An 18,563-nucleotide genomic window follows, 5' to 3' on the forward strand; every position below is an offset into this window, starting at 1 on the left:
CAAAGTAGAGTAGTCAGTTGTAGACAGTAATTGTACAGTACTCTATTACATGAAAAACACCTTTATTTTCATCTGTAAGGTCATTTTGTGAGGTAGAGTGTTATAGAGTCCACGGCTATGGAGGAGTCATAGTCCGACAGGTGGGGTGGCGAGGCGTCGGTGAGATGCCTTCAGACCTACTCAATCATATGTCCCTATTATTTCATTCTTGTTTGTTTTGCTTTTTCAAGCGCTTTGAGATTATTTTAGTAATGAAAAGTTGAATCAATTAGTAGTAGTAGTAGTGTATACTTTGGGACACATATTGCCCATTCTGTATTGACGTAAATAAATATATGTATGTCACTTTACTATACATTTATTGTAATCGTGATCCATCCCAAAGCACCCTTGATCTATTCTTGCCTAAAATTTACCTAAACGTTTCTAAGCATAAATACGATTCAGATACTTTTTCAAGAAAACATTTTACTTTATGTAATTCAATAAAAACACCTATTGCCACTTTTACAGTGTTCATTCACTCTCAACAGTACTAAGCCGATTCAGTAGAAAAACATTGTAATGGCAACGTTTGAGTCCTTTTCTCCATGATTCCGTTTTTAGCTCAAGCACCTGGAGGTTTGATTTCTGAACCGATGACCAACCCGCTCCCTCTCTCATCTCCTCACTGGAAGTTGAAGGGAAAGGTAGCAGGAACAACTGATCATCCCTCCATTTCTCTGGACATTGAACACTCAGTCTGACAGAGACCACTTGCTCCCTCTCTCCCTTCTCCATTCATCACTCACCCCCCTCTCCTTACGAGAAGAACTGCAAAGGGGTATAGCCCATCTATTTGACAATATTTCTTCATTTCTTCATCCCTTGTTCTTTCTCTCTCTTCTTCCTCCTACATTTCAGACAGGGGTCTGGGTTGAACATACGAGACTGGGTGTGGAGGTGGATGGAGGCTGTTCCTGTTGCTGTTCCTGGGATTGTGATGGTCCAGGTCTGTGGTGTGAGGAGGACTGTGTATGAGTGTTTGTGTCCAACACCACAGAGTTCTCTGCCTCCTCTTTCATGTCTTTCACAGAGTCTGAGGGTGTGTGTGAATGTGAATGTTTGTGTGGGTGCACCTTGACCTCTGTCTCTTTCTCTGTCACAAGGTGAGGTGGGGTGTACTCTGAGTGATGGTGCTTCGAGTGGCCCCCATGGGGGTTCCCACCACCGGGCAATTTTGGGGGGCAGCGGCCCCTCTTGTCCTGCCCCCTGAACCCTCTCAGTTTGGGATTCCAGTGCTCCCTCCACTGGAGAGCCAGTGTGGATCTATCGGCGACCAGCCGTCGCTCCTCGGGGCCCCAGTTCCGCCTCCCCCCCTCGGCCCCGATTAGCAGGAAGGTGCGGCCCACCTGGAGGGCGGGGCAGCCGCAGCCCAGGTCGCGGACGGGAACCCACAGTGCCTGAGGGCCCTTGCGAACGCGGGAGGAAGAACCCGTACGGAACACGGTCTGGATCCAGACGGAGAACTGCCACCAGGGGCCTGAACGCTCCATCCCTCTGACCTGTAGCTTCAGGACTGGGGGAGAGAGAGAGAATTGCTTGAATTTTGTATTTTTGCATTGTATTCTGCAGCCATGCCAAAGTCATTGTACCTTACAGTTCTTACCAAAGTCCTTTAGACAGTACGTCTCCAGGTTCATCCTCACTTTAACCAGCGATGGCTGGCAATACGATACACACTCCTCATCTGAGTGAGAGAGAGAGAGAGAGAGAGAGAGAGAGAGAGAGAGAGAGAGAGAGGGGGGGGGAGGTTGAGGAGGAACAAGAGAACGAGGAGGAGAGAAAGTGAGAGGGAGAGAGAGGGAATGTATTGAATGAGAGAGAGCATCTCACTGCGACACATGTCTGTACCACTAATTACAATATGCCCTGCTTCTATTTGTCATCACAGTATCTTATGTCTAACAGATGCCTCTCTGGAGTCCAGCAACAGGTGAAACATCTCCCTACCACCACTAGAGGGAGCTAGACAGCTACCAATCCAGTAGGTCATTACAGCTGAGACTCACACAAGGTACAGTATGTATCTAATTGGAAAGCTATGAGTCACCAACTCTAGTCCAGAAGAGTTACAGTTATTTTGTTCTAAAACGCTTGAATCAGTTAATCCGTCGCTGATCAGGATTTTTGATCAGGTGTGAAAGTGCTGGGCTGAAACAAAAGCCTGTAACTCCCCAGGTCCAGCGTTGGGGGACCACTGAAATTGTGGCCCAATATTACAGTTCAAAATAGTAGATTGTGTTGAGACTTGCAATAGGGTTTTCATTCTCAACCCAAACTCACCTACACTGTACTGGGGTTGGTACACAGGTGTGGTGGGGGTTGCTTCCTCCTGGATTCCTACAGATAAAAACAAACACATAGACAGGTTGTATGTCATATAGAGGTGAAAGTTGAGAATAGACAGGGACATGGTGTGAATACAATGCCTTTTAGCTTGACCCTACTTATACAGACATGTCTTGTGTACTATAAGTGACAGGTTGTGTGTGTGCGTGCGTGCGTCGAATGTGAGAGAATGTGAACGTGTGCTATGCGTGAATGCCTGTTGGTGTGTGTGGAATTCCCATGTGGAAGATGAGTGTGTTTCTGGATGAGTTGGTGTGTGTGTGTGTGTGTGGTCCTCAAAGAGTCAGAAATCCACCCCTGTGACTAGCCACACACACACACACACACACACACACACACACACACACACACACACACACACACACACACACACACAGACACACTCACTTTGGTGCAAAATGTTTTTTTCAGAGTGTCTGTCTCCTGCTAACATTACCCATAAAGACACATCAGAGTATAGTCATAACCCAGTTCTGTCTCTCTGGTTGTCTGTCTATCTAATGTCACCTTCAGGACCCTAGAAGTGTCAGCCTACCTCATGTACACCTGGGCTATCCATATATTATCCTGGCTTTAAGTACATGTGTGGCTTTGGGGCCCACCATATACTACCCTCGCCCTCACTGTGTCATGTGTCCCTGTCCTCTCTGACACAACTGGGACAGTCAATGACACCCTACACCCCATCCCAGCTGACTGGGGTAGGAGGGCCCAGAGTTAGAGTTAGTTCTGAACTGGAGTTGGGATTAATCCTATTGGGGGTTGGAGCATGCACGTGCACATGCGTGCGTATGCTCACATACTCAAGACATGCAATGGTCCGAGTTGCGTGACCTAGGGATGAATCTTCCTCCTGTGTGTGCATGCCTGCATGTGTGAGAGTGCATTTGTGTGTGTGTGTGTGTGTGTGACCTCAATACATGGTGACCTCAATACATGTCCTAGCCTATCTGTTCAGACAACTGGTGTGGCCACCACAAAACCCAGATCAGCAACCTACTAATTATACAGCCCTGGCTCCTTTTCCCACGATGACTTTAGCTTTAAGGGCGAGTTAGCTTCCTGTGGCTGAGGTCTCAACTCATCGCCACTAACTTTGTTTTTAGCCAGTGAGCGGCTGGCTTTTGGGGAACGAGGGGAGAGAGAAGAGAGAGAGTGAAAGAGAGAGAGAGAGAGGGGAAGAGAGAGAGAGAAGAGAGAAGAGAGAGAGGCTATAGATAGCTATAAGATGGGTTCAGTAGTAAAAACAAACAAGGTTTTCTTTCACTCACTCCTTTCACCGGAAGAGTTATGAGTCTGGAGGGGGGAGCGTTTTGAGGGATGCGCGACAGGTGCGAAACCCAGACCCATGTCACCTGATTAGGGCTTAGAAAGTGTCGCCGCCCGGGCCAATCCATGTGTGGTTGTCGGCACTCCCGCGATTAGACGCAGAAACACACATGGATTAGCGCTAGCGGTTTCGGAAAAGCAAAGCCACGACTGCAGGAGTGTAGAGGATAAAGTGTTTAAAATCCCAGTCGAGCTGATCTAGGATCAGTGAGAGACAAGGTCTGCTCATTGAGGCCTTAAGGGCTCCCTACATTAGCACTGTTGTGGAAACAGTAAAACTAGCATTGTTGAAAATCAGAGGAGGGAGGATCCAGGGCGATTTGGACAAATTAATATAGATATTTGTTAGCCGAGGGTGGCTCCTTTTATACAAGTTTGATAAAGGCTTAAATTAGGTAAAAAACTAATTAGAGAGAGAGAGAGAGAGAGAGAGAGAGAGAGAGAGAGAGAGAGAGAGAGAGAGAGAGAGAGAGAGAGAGAGAGAGAGAGAGAGAGAGAGAGAGAGAGAGAGAGAGAGAGAGAGAGAGAGAGAGAGAGAGAGAGAGAGAGAGAGAGAGAGAGAGAGAGGAGAGAGAGAGAGAGAGAGAGAGAGAGAGAGAGAGAGAGAGAGAGGAGAGAGAGAGAGAGAGAGAGAGAGAGAGATAGATAGATAGATAGATAGATAGATAGATAGATAGATAGATAGATAGATAGATAGATAGATAGATAGATAGATAGATAGATAGATAGATAGATAGATAGATAAAGGGTCATTGAGTTTCACATCACGAGTTACAATGAGATTAATTTCCTATTGGAAACCAAAACCCCAAGGGACTAAGACTCAAGTGACTATGAAAGTCTGTAGTTGGGCTTAGTTGGCCAGTCCACATAAACCAAAAACTATGCAGTAAAATGTGTGCCATTTTGGTTCCAAAGCCCCAGGATAATCACATTCTTTCATGAATCCCCATTAGAATCTTATTGTCTGGCCCTACACGGAGGCCAGTTTCCAGACAGAGTAGGTAGGTACAGTTGACTTACGGATGCAGGGCCGGAGGGGGGAGCGCCCCTGTTTGTAGCCAAGGGCGCAGCGGTTGCACTTCAAACCCGTTACCCCATCCCGACACAAACACTGTCCTGATGTCTGGTTACACCAGCGACCCACAGCACCCATAGGGTGACACTGACACGCTGAGAGAGACAGAGAGGATTGAAGGATGGAAGGAGAAAGAAATAGATGAATGCTAATGCAACAACAAAAAAATTGACAGCATTGCATAATTGGTAACATTGGCTCCTTTCATGCTAATCAAGCTTTGAATTTGAGAGAGAGAGAGAGAGAGAGAGAGAGAGATGGGGTTATCCAAAGGGCACAGACAAAGAGGAAGCCGTTCTTTAGCAGGTCTGTTTTTCCTCCAGTAAAGTAGTTTAAACAAACCCTTACAGCTACTCCAAACACCTTTAAATAATTAGCTTTACAGGCAAGTCACTAAGGTTTAAATCACTAGATTTGGAAAAAGGCTGACTTGACCTGAACATTGATCAAATAAACACGGTTGATTTATCTATCATTGATTATTAAATCAAATAATATTATGACACATAAATACCACTAAGGTAACTGGCATAAGTTACCTAGCTGTACTGTAGCCTATAAATGTCTATAGCTTGGGTGCCAGTCTGTTTCTTCTCCCTTCTCAACTCCTCGTAACGCCAGACTTGGCATGACAATACCATAGAGCGATTCCTTGCTGTTTGGGGTTTTAGGCTGGGTTTCTGTGCAGCACTTTGAGATATCAGCTGATGTAAGAAGGGCTATATAAATACATTTGATTTGATTTGATTTAACTAATGGACAATGAAGTTGTATTGTATATTTATGGCATTTTGGCCTCACCCAGGCCTCCTTTAAGACTCCATAATGTTTTATCTGTTCGGTGCTACAAAGCAAAACATTGGTTCATACGAAGCTTTACCACTTGTTCTGTAATATGAGTAGTATTTTGATTTCAAGAAAAAAAGTATTAATTTCAATATTGAAAAAAATAAACATGAATATTGAAAAAACAAATGTTTTGACTTGACACATTTTTCAATCTACAGTGGTTCTTCCTTTAAAAGTTGCGTCGTACTGTAGCACAGTTTGCAGGCTGCCGCAGAATTCTATGGCACGTCATTTAAGTGTCAGCCATTGTTGCATTAATGCTAGTTAGTGCTAGTGTGACCACCAGATGGGATCTTATTTGACTGTTTTTAATATTGGCCTTTTTTTTAAGAACATAGTATATGGGATTGATTTTAAGAAATGTAACTTAATTAATTTGATTCATATTATGGTGTATTGTTGAACATAATATACTCTACGGGCTTATCAAAGTTCCAGACTGAGATCTCTGTTAGTGTTAAAGTTATGGCCCATTTTATTCAGAGAAATTGGCATAGTAGGCAATGTAACCAATCACAGCCCTCTTTTTACTTGTGTCATTGCACATCCCGACCATTTTGAATCCATTTTCACATTCACTCTGTTGGTAATGCTTACAAATTGGATCGTACCTCTAAAAGTAGCAGAGATCCCACCCACTCTGGAACTTTGATATGCCTGTATATAATATTATGTTCAATCATATATTGAGCAATTTGACAAATCTAAAATGATACATTTTCAATATTCATGTTTATATTTTTCAATATTCCTAAATTAATGTATTTTTATTATTGAAATCAAAATACTACTCATATTACAGATCAAGCTGTAAAGCCTATTTGACATTTTGTTGTTGTTGCTTTGTAGCATCTAAGAATGAAACATTCTGTAGTCTTAAAGGAGGCCTGGGTATGGCCAGAATGTCATAAATATGCCAATTTTGAATAATTCTTTCTCAATCGTGCTTTTAGATACAAATGTCAAATACACGTCAACAAGCCTTTCCCCAAAGGACCATTCTACGGATAACATTTTGAGAAATCTTTCGTGTCCTGGTTTCGTGAGGAATCACTCCATAAGGAGTTGGCAAGACCTGAAACAGACTAGCATCCAGGCTAAAATATCCAGTTCACGTTTGCTACAACACGCACACTCAATCACACACACAGACACACACCTGCATGTGTCGTGTGCATGACCTAACCGCACACCATTAACAGTGGTTATATTAGGACTTAGGTCAACCACCAAATGAGCATGCCAGAGCGTCACAGTCACTTGGGACATGTGACCAGTCAAAGGTCAAATGGCAGAGTGGATTCCAGCCAGTGGTAACAACATGGACACTAGATCCAGTCAAGCACAAAGGGAATGTTTGTAACCCTAACAGGAATAACTGTCCTCTGTCACAATGTAACCACCTCATAAACACTGTGTAGCTAGGAACACAGACACATGTAGACAAACCCCGTAGACTGGCAGATACACAAAGAGAAACAGGTATGTCAACAGACGCATATGCACACGCACTTGGACACACACATACATCTCTGCGTGGATAAGATACACAGCTGGTCAATACGACCTAATACAGATAAAACTTTAATGCTCGCACGCACACGCACACACACACGCACGCACGCACGCACACACACAAACACAAACACACACGCACACACACACACACACACACACACACTCTCTCTCTCTCTCTCTCGCTCCCTCTCTCTCTCTGACTGACATTGGCAAGCCTTGTGGTGGTTGGGTAGCTTGCCGTGGTCACGGGTGTGTCCGTTCTGGCAGTACTGGCAGTGGCGTCCCGCTGTGTGATGCCGACACTTCAGACATACCCCCCCGCTGCGCCGGCCCGACTGTTGGAACACCTCCATGCTGAACCGACACTTAGAGGAGTGGCCGTTACACTCACAAGCTGGGGGGTAGGAGAGAGGAGGGGAAGGGGAGGTGGGAGGGAGGGAGGGAATGAATTTCAGTGAAAGGTAGTAAAGTTTACATTCATGATCCAATATGCACTCACTCACACACACAGACATGCACGCACACACACAGACGCACAAGCACACACACAGTAATGGGGGGGAGTGTGACTCACGGACGCACGGGTGTGGCTGACTGGGCGTGGCTCGTTGCCAGGGCCTGTCGTAGTAGAAGTCCTCACATACGTCGCAGTCTGCCCCCGCTGTGTGGTGCTCACACACACACACCGCCCGGTCTGCGTCGTCATGACGACACCGTGAGGCATGCCCGTTACACTTACACCTGCCCCCCACCTGCAGGTCTGAGAGGGCCAGGGGGGGCCGGACAGGAGGGGCGGAGATCAATGGGGAGGGAGGAACTAGCTGGAGATTCCGATTGTTGTTTCTCCTCCTCCTCAATTCCCGCCCCTTGTTGTCCTTCCCCTGCCCCTCGATTGTCCAATCACAGACGCCGCCTTCCAGGCACGGACTCCAATGGTGGCCCCCCTCCCTTTTGCGGCCGCGCCCTTTTCCTTTACCGTTCCCTCTCTTGGAGGTGTCCATTGCCTGAGTGTCTCGTTCTAAATCCTTCCGGGTCACATTGTGTCCGTCCTCTCCCTGACCCCCCGACCCTTTGTTGTGACCCTTCCGCCAGGATTTGTCCATTTTCTTTCCTCTGCTCCTCCCTCGTTTTTCTGTCTTTTTCATCTCCTTCTCCACAAACCCCCAAGCATTGTTGTCCCCATTCACCTGACCCACCCCAGCTTTATTCTTCGACCCCACCCTCCACCTCAGAACCCCAGCACCTGCTCCCAATCCCACACCCACCCCCCTATCCTCCGAACTTCCCAACTTGGTCTGCTGGGACTGGGTCACCTGGTGGAAGACCACCCGTATGTCCGTGGCCGTCACCCAGTCCTGCAGGGTGGGGCTGTAGTCAAAGTCTGGAGAGGAGGGCCTTCCATCCAGGGTGGAGAAGGCCAGCACCATGCCTCCCCGGTGCCTCTGCAGGGGCCGGGGATCCGAGCACAGAGGCTCTGTCTCCTGGTGCCTGGTCTTGGCCACCGTCTGGGCCTGGAGCCCAAACTTCCCGGGGCAGTCGCTGGAGTAATGCTGCATGGGCCTCCAGGTGCGCCCGTGGTCCATGGATTTGAGCAAAGAGACGGAGACCGGATCCGACGGCTCCCCCTGCTGGCAGAACTGCAGGCTGATGTAAGTGACCTCAAAGCGCCGGCCCAGGGGGAGGGTGAGTACCCAGTCCCCGCCGTCGGAGTCTCCCACCTGGGCTGTCCAGCAGGTCAGGTTGTAGGGGTTGTGGAGGTCCGTGACGGAGCTGACGTTAACAGCGTTTTGGTCAGGAGGTCCTCGGAGGGAGTTGGCGGCACTGACTGGGACACCGTAGGCGGCATTGATGAATTCCGACAGGCAGTGTCGCGGACGCCCATCCAGGTGGTAGCAGGGGTCATGGGGAGAAGTCCAGCTCAGAGGGGAGTGAGAGAGAGAACGGGAAGGGAGGGAAGGAGGGAGAAAAGGGAGGACTAGTAGGAGAAAAGAGAGGGAGAAGGAGGGGGGAGGGGAGACGGGCAGGAACATCATGTCATCGAGCCTGTGGGAGAAAAGGATCAAGTAAAAGATTTTAGGGGATAAAGCGACAGTGAAATCATAAAAGGAAAAGCTACTGATGGATTTATATGACTTGTGGTTGGAGCCAAAGGGAGAGGCCTTCTGAGGTAGAGAGACCACCTGTGCCTTTATAGAAAAAACACCGGTTCGCACTACCACCGTGAACATTTAACGTTTAACCCTCATATAATCCAGCCAAATCTATCTTCTCCATTAACCAGGCCTCTTTCTGTGATTTGTACCAGTGCGTTTTAGATGACTGTGTGGATGAAAGCTTATAAAGAGTGGATGAATGTATGGATGAGAGCGTATAGAAAACTAGCGGGTCTGTCCAGGATGACAAAAAACAGCTGGGTCTGAAAGCACAAGCTGGGCCGCATCCATCATCTTTATGGTCCTCCTTTCAAATTCTTCTACCGCTGCTCTGCTCCACTCCGCTCTACTCAACGCACATGGGCAACAGCCCGAGTTTTGGAGAACCCAATGTGTGGAGAGAAATGGAAGGAGAGAGAGAGGATGCGAGAAAGGAAGACAGGAGTGGAAGACTGAGGGAAAGATTTATAGAAGAGAACGCGAGAAATGTGTGTTCGGCTTAAAGCCCCTGTACAGCCACTTCCTGGGAGAAGACAAACACACTTATGTACGTCCACGGTGTGAACAGATTTTTCCCCCCTCGTAAGACGGCTGGTGATGTGCTAAATGTATTCGTCTGTCAAGAATTGATAGTGATACCAGAGAAGGTTACTTCATTTACGCCTGCAGACATTTGCGAACAATGCGTCTACTTTTCCTGACAACATGATCTACGACAACAAACTTTGCAGTTTTATATGCGCTCACACGGATGAGTTGAGGGAAAGCGAGCAAGGATCCCACCCAACACTTCGCTTCACACCAAGCAACTTACAAAGACGCACATTGTTAGGATCCATCTCTTCTCCAGACCCTCCCTCTCTCTTTCTTCTTTCTTTCTTTCTTTCTTTCTTTCTTTCTTTCTTTCTTTCTTTCTTTCTTTCTTTCTTTCTTTCTTTCTTTCTTTCTTTGTTTCTTTCTTTCTTTCTCCTCTTTTCTTTCTCTGTCTACTGTGCAGTGCTTCTCTCTCTCCTTCTATCCTCCCCTTTCTCTCATTCTCTCTCTTTCTTTAGAGTATCTTTCTCCTCTCTCTTATTCCCTCTCCCCTTCCCTCCTTCTCTACCCTTTCTGTCCTCTCTCCTTCTCTCTCTCTATCACCTGCCCCCTTCGTTCTGTTCTGGGAATATCTCTAACTGTGTCTAGATTGATGATGTCCTAACAAGCGTTTGACACTGACAGCACAGCCAGCAGGCGTGTATAAACCAACCCCATAGGAGAGGAGAGAGGAGAGGAGAAGAGTTGGGAGCCTCCCAGGGCTAGTCATCCCACTCAATTAGACCACAGCCGGAAACTTGAGGCTTCCCTTAGGACCACAGCACTATAAGTGGGTCTAGGGGGGGTTACAATGAGAGTCGGCAACTAAAACAACCTATATTACTCAACTGATCCCCCAAAATGAGTTATGATTCTTCCGTGCCCAAAAAGTGGTCCGTCCCAACCTAGCTCTGTGAAATCGGGCAGATGAGGCGTATCAGGCGTATGTTTCGGGTGTCGTTATTGGAAACGCCACGGCCCGGCGGCTGAGGTGATGAGCGGTCCGACTGCGGCCCCTGTCCCGCCGCACCGCATTCCGGGGGTCCGGTGTGCGCCCCCTGAGCATTCCACACGTGTTGCGACATATCCAGCTGGGAACCCAGACGTCCCTCTAAAAACTGAGCCTCATTAATTGATCGACTGATTAATTGAGTCTCAGGTTTCATAACGGCGTCAGAGTTTCACTGGAGGGGGAGGGGGTGTCTGGTAGGTGATGTATAGTCAGGGCTGGGGGGGGGGGGGGTGATGGTATATAACAGTGGTTCCCAAACTTTTTTGGTTCGTGACCCACCAATTGAGTCGCGACCCACCATAAGGGTTGAGTGTTGAAGAAGCATACACAGACCAAAGAATTATTTAAAAATATCATCTTGGCAGTGGAAAGAAAATGCTGTAGTTTTAAAGCTAATTTACTGCAATTCTAGGCATTTTGACATGGCTAGTACTGTGTTATTATGCTCAAACATTATAACAAAATCAATGGGTACCTGACTGCATAGCTTTTATTTTGCTGATTGTAAATTCTCAAAGATTATAGGAGTTTATTTTTATATAGGTCCATTATTGCTTCTACATACTTTCTATTTGGTTTTTGTTGTTTAAGTTTACACTGAATAAGTATTTTCCAAAAATTAAATGCACAAAAAATGTAATCCCACCGCGGGTTCCGACCCACAGTTTGGCAACCACATGTATATAATGAGAGTAAAGTGAGGGTTAGGGGAATTTGTGGAAGGGGGGTTGTGTGGTGATGGGGGATGTCTGAAATTCAGACTAGATGTGGTTGGTGGGTAAGGGGGGAAAGAGGGATAAAAGGGGTAAGAGGGGTAAGGATACAGGCCATAGCGGCGAGGGGGTTGTTTGCCATTCCCCATGGCGTGATTTGCACTTGTCTCGGTCACATTACCTCGTCGCTAATGAAACATACTGTAGCCCTCATTACAAACTACATGATAAATGGAAGCTCTTCAGAGAAGATCACAGTGCTCTTTAAAGTGCTACTCACCCCCAACCGTCCCCCCAGGCCAAATGCAGACCCCCTCACCCCCCTCTGCTCCGAAACCAGATCGCCAGTCTCGCACCAGGGATGTAACCCAACCACCGGATACCGTTTCAACGGTTTTCCTCCGCCGCTTTCCATAAATTCACACGCCTGGCATGCCAGAAGAACATGGTGGATGAGTGGCATTTCTATTTAATTGACCCCCTTCAGTTTTTAAGACAAATAGAAGAGAGGAAGAACACTCATATCCCACATGCTGGACAACATGCATATCCATCCACTACAATAACCTTTAACGGAGAATCACAGGAATAACGCTGTTCCAGAGTGAATATGAACCAATCATGGACAGAATTCAAAACCTGAATTCAAAACGGATCAAAAAATGTTTTTCTGTCATGGATCTACAAACAATACCCATAATGACAAAGTGAAAACATGTATTTAGAAATGTAAGCAAATGTATTGACAATTAAATACAGAAATATCTTATTTACATAAGTATTCACACCCCAGAGTCAACACATGTTAAAATCACCTTTGGCAGAATTTACAGCTGGGAGTCCTTCTCGTTAAGTCTCTAAGAGCTTTACAGACCTGGATTGTACAATATTTGCACATTATTCTTTTAAACATTCTTCAAGCTCTGTCAAGTTGGTTGTTGATCATTGCTAGACAGCCATTTTCAAGTCTTGCCATAGATTGTCATGCTGATTTAAGTCCAAACTGTTATTAGGCCACTCAGGAACATTCAATGTCGTCTTGGTAAGCAACTATATTTGGCCTTGTGTTTTAGGTTATTGTCTTGCTGAAAGGTGAATTTGTCTCCCCTGTCTGTTGGAAAGCAGACTTAATCAGGCTTTCCTCTAGGATTGTTCCTGTACTTTGCTCTATAAAAAAAACTCCCTAGTCCTTTCCGATAACAAGCATAGCCATAACATGATGCAGCCACCACCATGCTTGAAACTATGAAGAGTGGTACTCAGTGATGTGTTGCGTTGGATTTGCCCCAAACATAACGCTTTGTATTCAGGACGTAAAGTATATTTCTTTCCCACATTTTTTGGCAGTTTTACTTTAGTGCCTTATTGCAAACATGCATGATTTGGAATATTTGTATTTTGTTCGGGCTTCCGTCTATTCACTCTGCCATTTAGGTTAGTATTGTGTAGAACTACACTGTTGTCGATCCATCCTCAGTTATCTCCTATCACAGCCATTAAACTCTTTAACTGTTTTAAAGTCACCATTGGCCCCATAGTGAAATCCCTGTTTCCTCCCTCTCTGGTAACTGAGTTAGGAAGGACGCCTGTTTCTTTGTAGTGATACACCATCCTTTGTGTAACTATTAACTTCACCATGCTTAAAGGGATTACTTAATGTCTACTATTTTTTACCCATCTACCAATAGGTGCCCTTCTTTGCGAGGCATTGGAAAACCTTCCTGGTCTTTGTGGTTGAATCTGGGTTTGAAATTCACTGCTCGACTGAAGGACCTTGCAGATAATTGTATGTGTGGGGTACAGAGATGAGCTAGTCGTTCACAAATCATGTTAAACACTATTATCGCACTCAGAGTTCATGCAACTTATTATCTGAGTTGTTAAACACATTTTTACTCCTGAACGTATCTAGGCTTGTCATAACAAAGGGGTTAAATACTTATTGATTCAAGACATTTCAGCTTTTCACTTTGTTTTTGATTTGTAGAAATGTCTAAAAACATAATTCCACTTTGACATTATGGGGTATTGTGTGCAGGCCAGTGACACAAAATTGAAATGTAGTCGATTTTAAGTTCAGGCTGTAACACAACAAAATGTGGAAAAGGTCAAGGGGTGTACTTTGCAAAGGCACTGTACATACTTAAGTATCAAAACCATTTGTCAAAAAGGTTTTGATACCTATGATCTAACTTTTCAAAAAGCTTACATAAGCAAATAGCGTTTAAGTGAGGTCAATGATATCTCTAGAGGGAAGCAGTAGGCTATGCATGGTCTTTAAAAGCAGCAGCAGTCAGTGGGCCCAGCTATGTTTGGCTTGAGAAGGTCTGGAAAAATACTTGATGACAACCTGGGCCATGTTTACAGCATAGTCTAACACGGTGGGAGCTAGCTAACAGGAGAGCCTTCTGCTCATGTTCTCACAATAAGCCTCCCGTAGCAATCGACTCTAAGACTGCTTTGTATAATCTTTCATTCCTTCGGATTTAGGTGTGAGGAGTTTAAAAAGTAGCGCTTTGGGGTCGAACAGTCTGCTCTGTAAAATCCCACTGCTGCCGCCAATAGTTAAAATGCTTTCCTACTGTGTATTCTCTCAACATGTAGGAAGGGGGTGTTTTGGGGTTCGGAAGATAAGAAGATACTAGGGGTGTTAAGAGAGCGATAAGACTGGATACCCGGGTGTTGTAAGAGGGGCCTATGAGGGTGGCAATGGGGGTAAAAGAAGTGGAGTAAGACACAGTGTGTATGTGGGCGCTCAGACGGAGATAACATTCATTTTATAGGGTGGTAAGTGGGGAGTAAGACACAGCATGTATGTGGGCGCTCAGACGGAGATAACATTCATTTTATAGGGTGGTAAGTGGGGAGTAAGACACAGCATGTATGTGGGCGCTCAGACGGAGATAACATTCATTTTATAGGGTGGTAAGTGGGGAGTAAGACAGAGATAACATTCATTTTATAGGATGGTAAGTGGGGAGTAAGACACGGGTAAGAAGGCGATGAAAGTAGGGGAAAATAGGACGATACAAGTGTAAGATTGTGACATGTATTTTATTTGTTTATTTTATTGAACCTTTATTTAACTAGCAAGTCAGTTAAGAACAAATTCTTATTTACAATTGTGCACCGCCCTATGGGACTCCCAATCACGGCCGGATGTGATACAGCCTGGATATATTCATGAGAATAAGATAAGAGACAGGAGGTGGATAGGATGGCGCTTTGGAGAGGGTCAAAGTAGTACTAGAAAGGGTGAAGGGAGAATGGCTAATAACGGGAGGATATGACGTTATTAAGAGGGGTCACGGGTTGAAGTGTGAAAAGAGGATGACGCCTTCCGTTACCTGTCAGCTCCCCTTGCCACCGTTCCACTCTGCGGTCTAAATCTGTGTCTTTCGGGGCTGTGTATCAGGAGCAGATGAGCTGGATTTGGCCTTTCTCACACGTTTTAAAATTCCTCGTCATGGTTAGCAGTGTAGAGCACTGTTCAGCCACAGCCGAACAACACAGATCTCAACAATACCACGGAATTCAACATGCAATACGAAGGCAGAGGAGATGGCGTGCTTTGTAAACAGTATGTTATGAAATAATGTAGTTATTGTGCAGTATTTGATATTGTTGTCTGATACACGTACATTAGACTGGCTAAGTAGCTATAGCAAAGGAGGAAAGAAAGTGACGTAAAATAGCACGAGGACGTGCAAAGAACAGAGTAGGTCTAGGCTAAGAAGTATAGGCCTGCTATGTTCAGCTCAAACAACACTGGTCCACAGTGGATTACTTCTTTCAAGAGCCCATAACAATATGCATCCTGTGTTTTAAGCCTCCGCCATGCATTAATGACCTCTAAATACAGTCTATCTGATGAATTACACGTCCTACCACTCTCCCACTGTGAAACTGAACCGGACACCTGTTTGGGCATGTTATCACAGCTGACAAGTAACGCATTTGTTAATTTCCAATTGTCCTTAGCCCGTCCGAAACATAACACTGGGCATAGAGACCGGGGAAGAGGAGAAGAGAGCGAAACGCTATGTACACCGCCCTGTATTCCCCAACGGCATTCCTGCCTGCTCCCGCTGCAACCCAGCGTGATATTTCCACACGGAGCGGATTCCAAGAGCTCTGTTTTAGGTGTAATAATCTAATTTTAGTGGGACGGTGAGGGAGGTGCAACTGACAGACTGCACAGAATGGATTATCCCCGCTGCCGCTCGTATCATTAGCTAAAGGCCCCTGTCCTGTACCTCTGGTTCGCACCTCCAACGCGCAGCTAAGGCCTGCTATGTGACCCCCTCTGTCTGAAGTCAGGAAGAGAAATGGAGCGACACACAGAGATGACTTACATTGAAAAGCCTTTTCATACAGGCCAGACACCTCAGCTTGGACATATGTAGGGGTTGAATAAGAAAACACGTGCCCTAAAGGAAGCAAGGCTAATTCTCCAAATGTCTCTGTTTTCTTTTCCCACGCTATTTCATAAGCTATCACACAAGTTGGCAATGGAGGCTAACCCATGGAGGTTTCGCTTCAATGTCGATATTCAAAAACAGATGGACATGACATTCTTGTCCGTGGTTTCGTCTTCAAGTAACGCCAAAAACAACCCTGGGTGAAATGAAAGTGAAGCCCCTTTTACTAAGTGGAAGACATCATTTTGGAATTCATGGTAATTAATTGCAAGTCACAGAGAAACGAGATACAGAATCCTAGAAAAGTAGATTTTGACCACCCATTGACTCTGAACATACCTAAATAAATCAAGTCAAAGCACGCAGAAGAAGAATTGGACGTACGCAATTTAGTTTGATTTAAATTCAACTGACCGAATATTATGACAAGATAATATGAACATGTTAATTAAATCCCACTCGAAGCATTTGTTCATGGAGTCTGGAACTGAGATAAAATCTCTTCAGATATGGGCAGCCTGTGTTGGCCTTGAACTCGCTAAACGAAAAATATTGGAGACAATTCGAGAGCGTTTGGAATGACCGTTTTTCTCATTAGAAAACAATAACATAGAAACCTAATGGAGTATTTTCTTGTTGCAAAAAATGTATTAATAATTACTATGAATAAACGTATTGTTATGAATATTCTGATTTTTATATTACTACATTGCAACCTAGGCAATTGAGATAAGTTTAGGAAAATAGTATTTTGTCTATATCCTTAAATGTTCCCCTATCTTAATTCAATAATTTGAAACAGAGTTTTATCCTGGGGTGCACACTGGTTTAGACAAAATGGTGTATAAATGACACGCCCTTCAAAGAAAATTTGTTGGATTGGTTCATTTAAAACAAATTGTTTTGGCAAGAGTCTCTTTATGTGCGGGGCCAAATTGTCTATAATTGCCCACTCCAGAAATGTACTCAATTAGCCGCATCTTGAAGAGACGAACCCTGCAACACCCGGATGTATTCTATACTCTAAACATTCTGGGTTGTTTGGATGATCATATACGCATTTAAGTGTTATCATGTTTCTGGTCATTTTCGTTTCATTTTCTAGAAATAAGTATATTTATCATTGCTGTTGTCGCTCGTCCTGAAATTGGCTGTAAGAAATACACAGGCCCATAGGCCTATGCGATATTCCCTATACCTACAGGCATATTAATAATAATAACAATAATACAAATAATTGGATTGAATTATGTTCAATGTAATAGTAACATAAATAAATGAGAGCCCAATTGCATGTGCCAATGATGGCTTGTGTTTGTCTTAAAAAGTGGCGCTGGACGGCTTAATACAATTCCAATCATCCACTTGATTACATAGATATCAGATAGTCCTAAAGATATTATTGTCAAATCTCTTTAAATGATTCTCTATCTAATACTTCCAAAATATTTGTTTTCATAAATAAACTCTCTCTACTAACTGAACAGTGTTTTTAAAGAATTGTAACATTTACTAAACGCAAAATATGTATTACCTTAGGTTAGGATATTCAGATTTTAAATTAACAAAATAGACTTCAATCATAAAATAATATTCACAGGCTAATTTAATTCACAATTTTGAGCAATACCACTATCCTATTCAGATATAAACCTAGGCTATATTCCCATGAAGAGAACAGGTGTATATCAAATCAATCTTCAATAACAAATGTTTAAATAATCAGTTTGATACAAAACGCTGACTGTAAAGCTTACCTACCCATGGAGAGTGAATATTGAGCACTTGAAGCGCGAACTTTGGCACGCTCACCGGGTCCAACTAATCAACTTGTCAATGCCTGTAGTCCTTCCATTCTAAATTTAAAACAGGTCCACCAACATCGTGAGAAAGAAGCCACAGCAAGAAAGAAATATACACATAAAAATATAAAATATGACAACACTCACTATGTGCGTCTCAATGCTTGATCTCCCTTCGCTCGCCGTGGCTCATGCGGTATTTAGTAATATAGGGGATGCGGTCTTTATTAATTAATATAGGGGCGCAACAAGTTGACAGTTATCCGGCGGTGCTGTGCTGTGCCCATGGTGTGGAGATCCAACTCGCTGCAGTCCGCCTCGGTAGGGGGCGTCCCGTCCAGTCCTGACGTCAAGACGCTGCCGCCTCTCAGCTTCAACTCACATCTGCACAGTGCTACAGTGCAGGGGGAGTCCGTTTGGCGTTTCAAGTTCATTACTGGCAGGCAATTTGAAGACACAGACAATTGAGACAAAGTGGCCTCAATTACCGATAAGTTCATCTTGCTTTCGAAGACTTCAATCCACTGTAACAATGTTTGTTCTCGTTTTCCAAACGTGCAATGGAAAAACATTTGAACCACATAGGCTAGTAGGGGAAAGCTCTTACATGCGGTAGTTAGTAGTAACTTAGCAGATGAACTAAAGCAGATACAGATGGGAAGCATGAAATAAAAGAAAATGGATGGATGGTGTCGGGATGGAGGGAGAGTGCCTGAGGGAGGAG

General features: G+C 44.7%; 1 protein-coding gene across 1 annotated transcript; it reads right to left on the reverse strand.

Annotated features, from left to right (window-relative positions):
* Nucleotides 1-45: 45 nt before the first annotated feature.
* LOC115198287 (netrin-1) lies at nt 46-18,194 on the reverse strand. The gene is made up of 8 exons (XM_029760151.1): nt 17,987-18,194; nt 17,795-17,893; nt 7,740-9,208; nt 7,371-7,559; nt 4,744-4,893; nt 2,326-2,382; nt 1,649-1,729; nt 46-1,558 (listed from the first exon to the last, which is right to left on the reverse strand). Exons 2-8 carry the CDS (start codon nt 17,800-17,802, stop codon nt 900-902), a joined length of 2,613 nt encoding a protein of 870 aa, XP_029616011.1. The 5' UTR covers nt 17,803-17,893; nt 17,987-18,194; the 3' UTR covers nt 46-899.
* Between the last annotated feature and the right edge of the window lie 369 nt (nt 18,195-18,563).

This window comes from Salmo trutta, chromosome 8, assembly GCF_901001165.1.
Source record: "Salmo trutta chromosome 8, fSalTru1.1, whole genome shotgun sequence".
Taxonomy (NCBI): Eukaryota; Metazoa; Chordata; class Actinopteri; order Salmoniformes; family Salmonidae; genus Salmo; species Salmo trutta.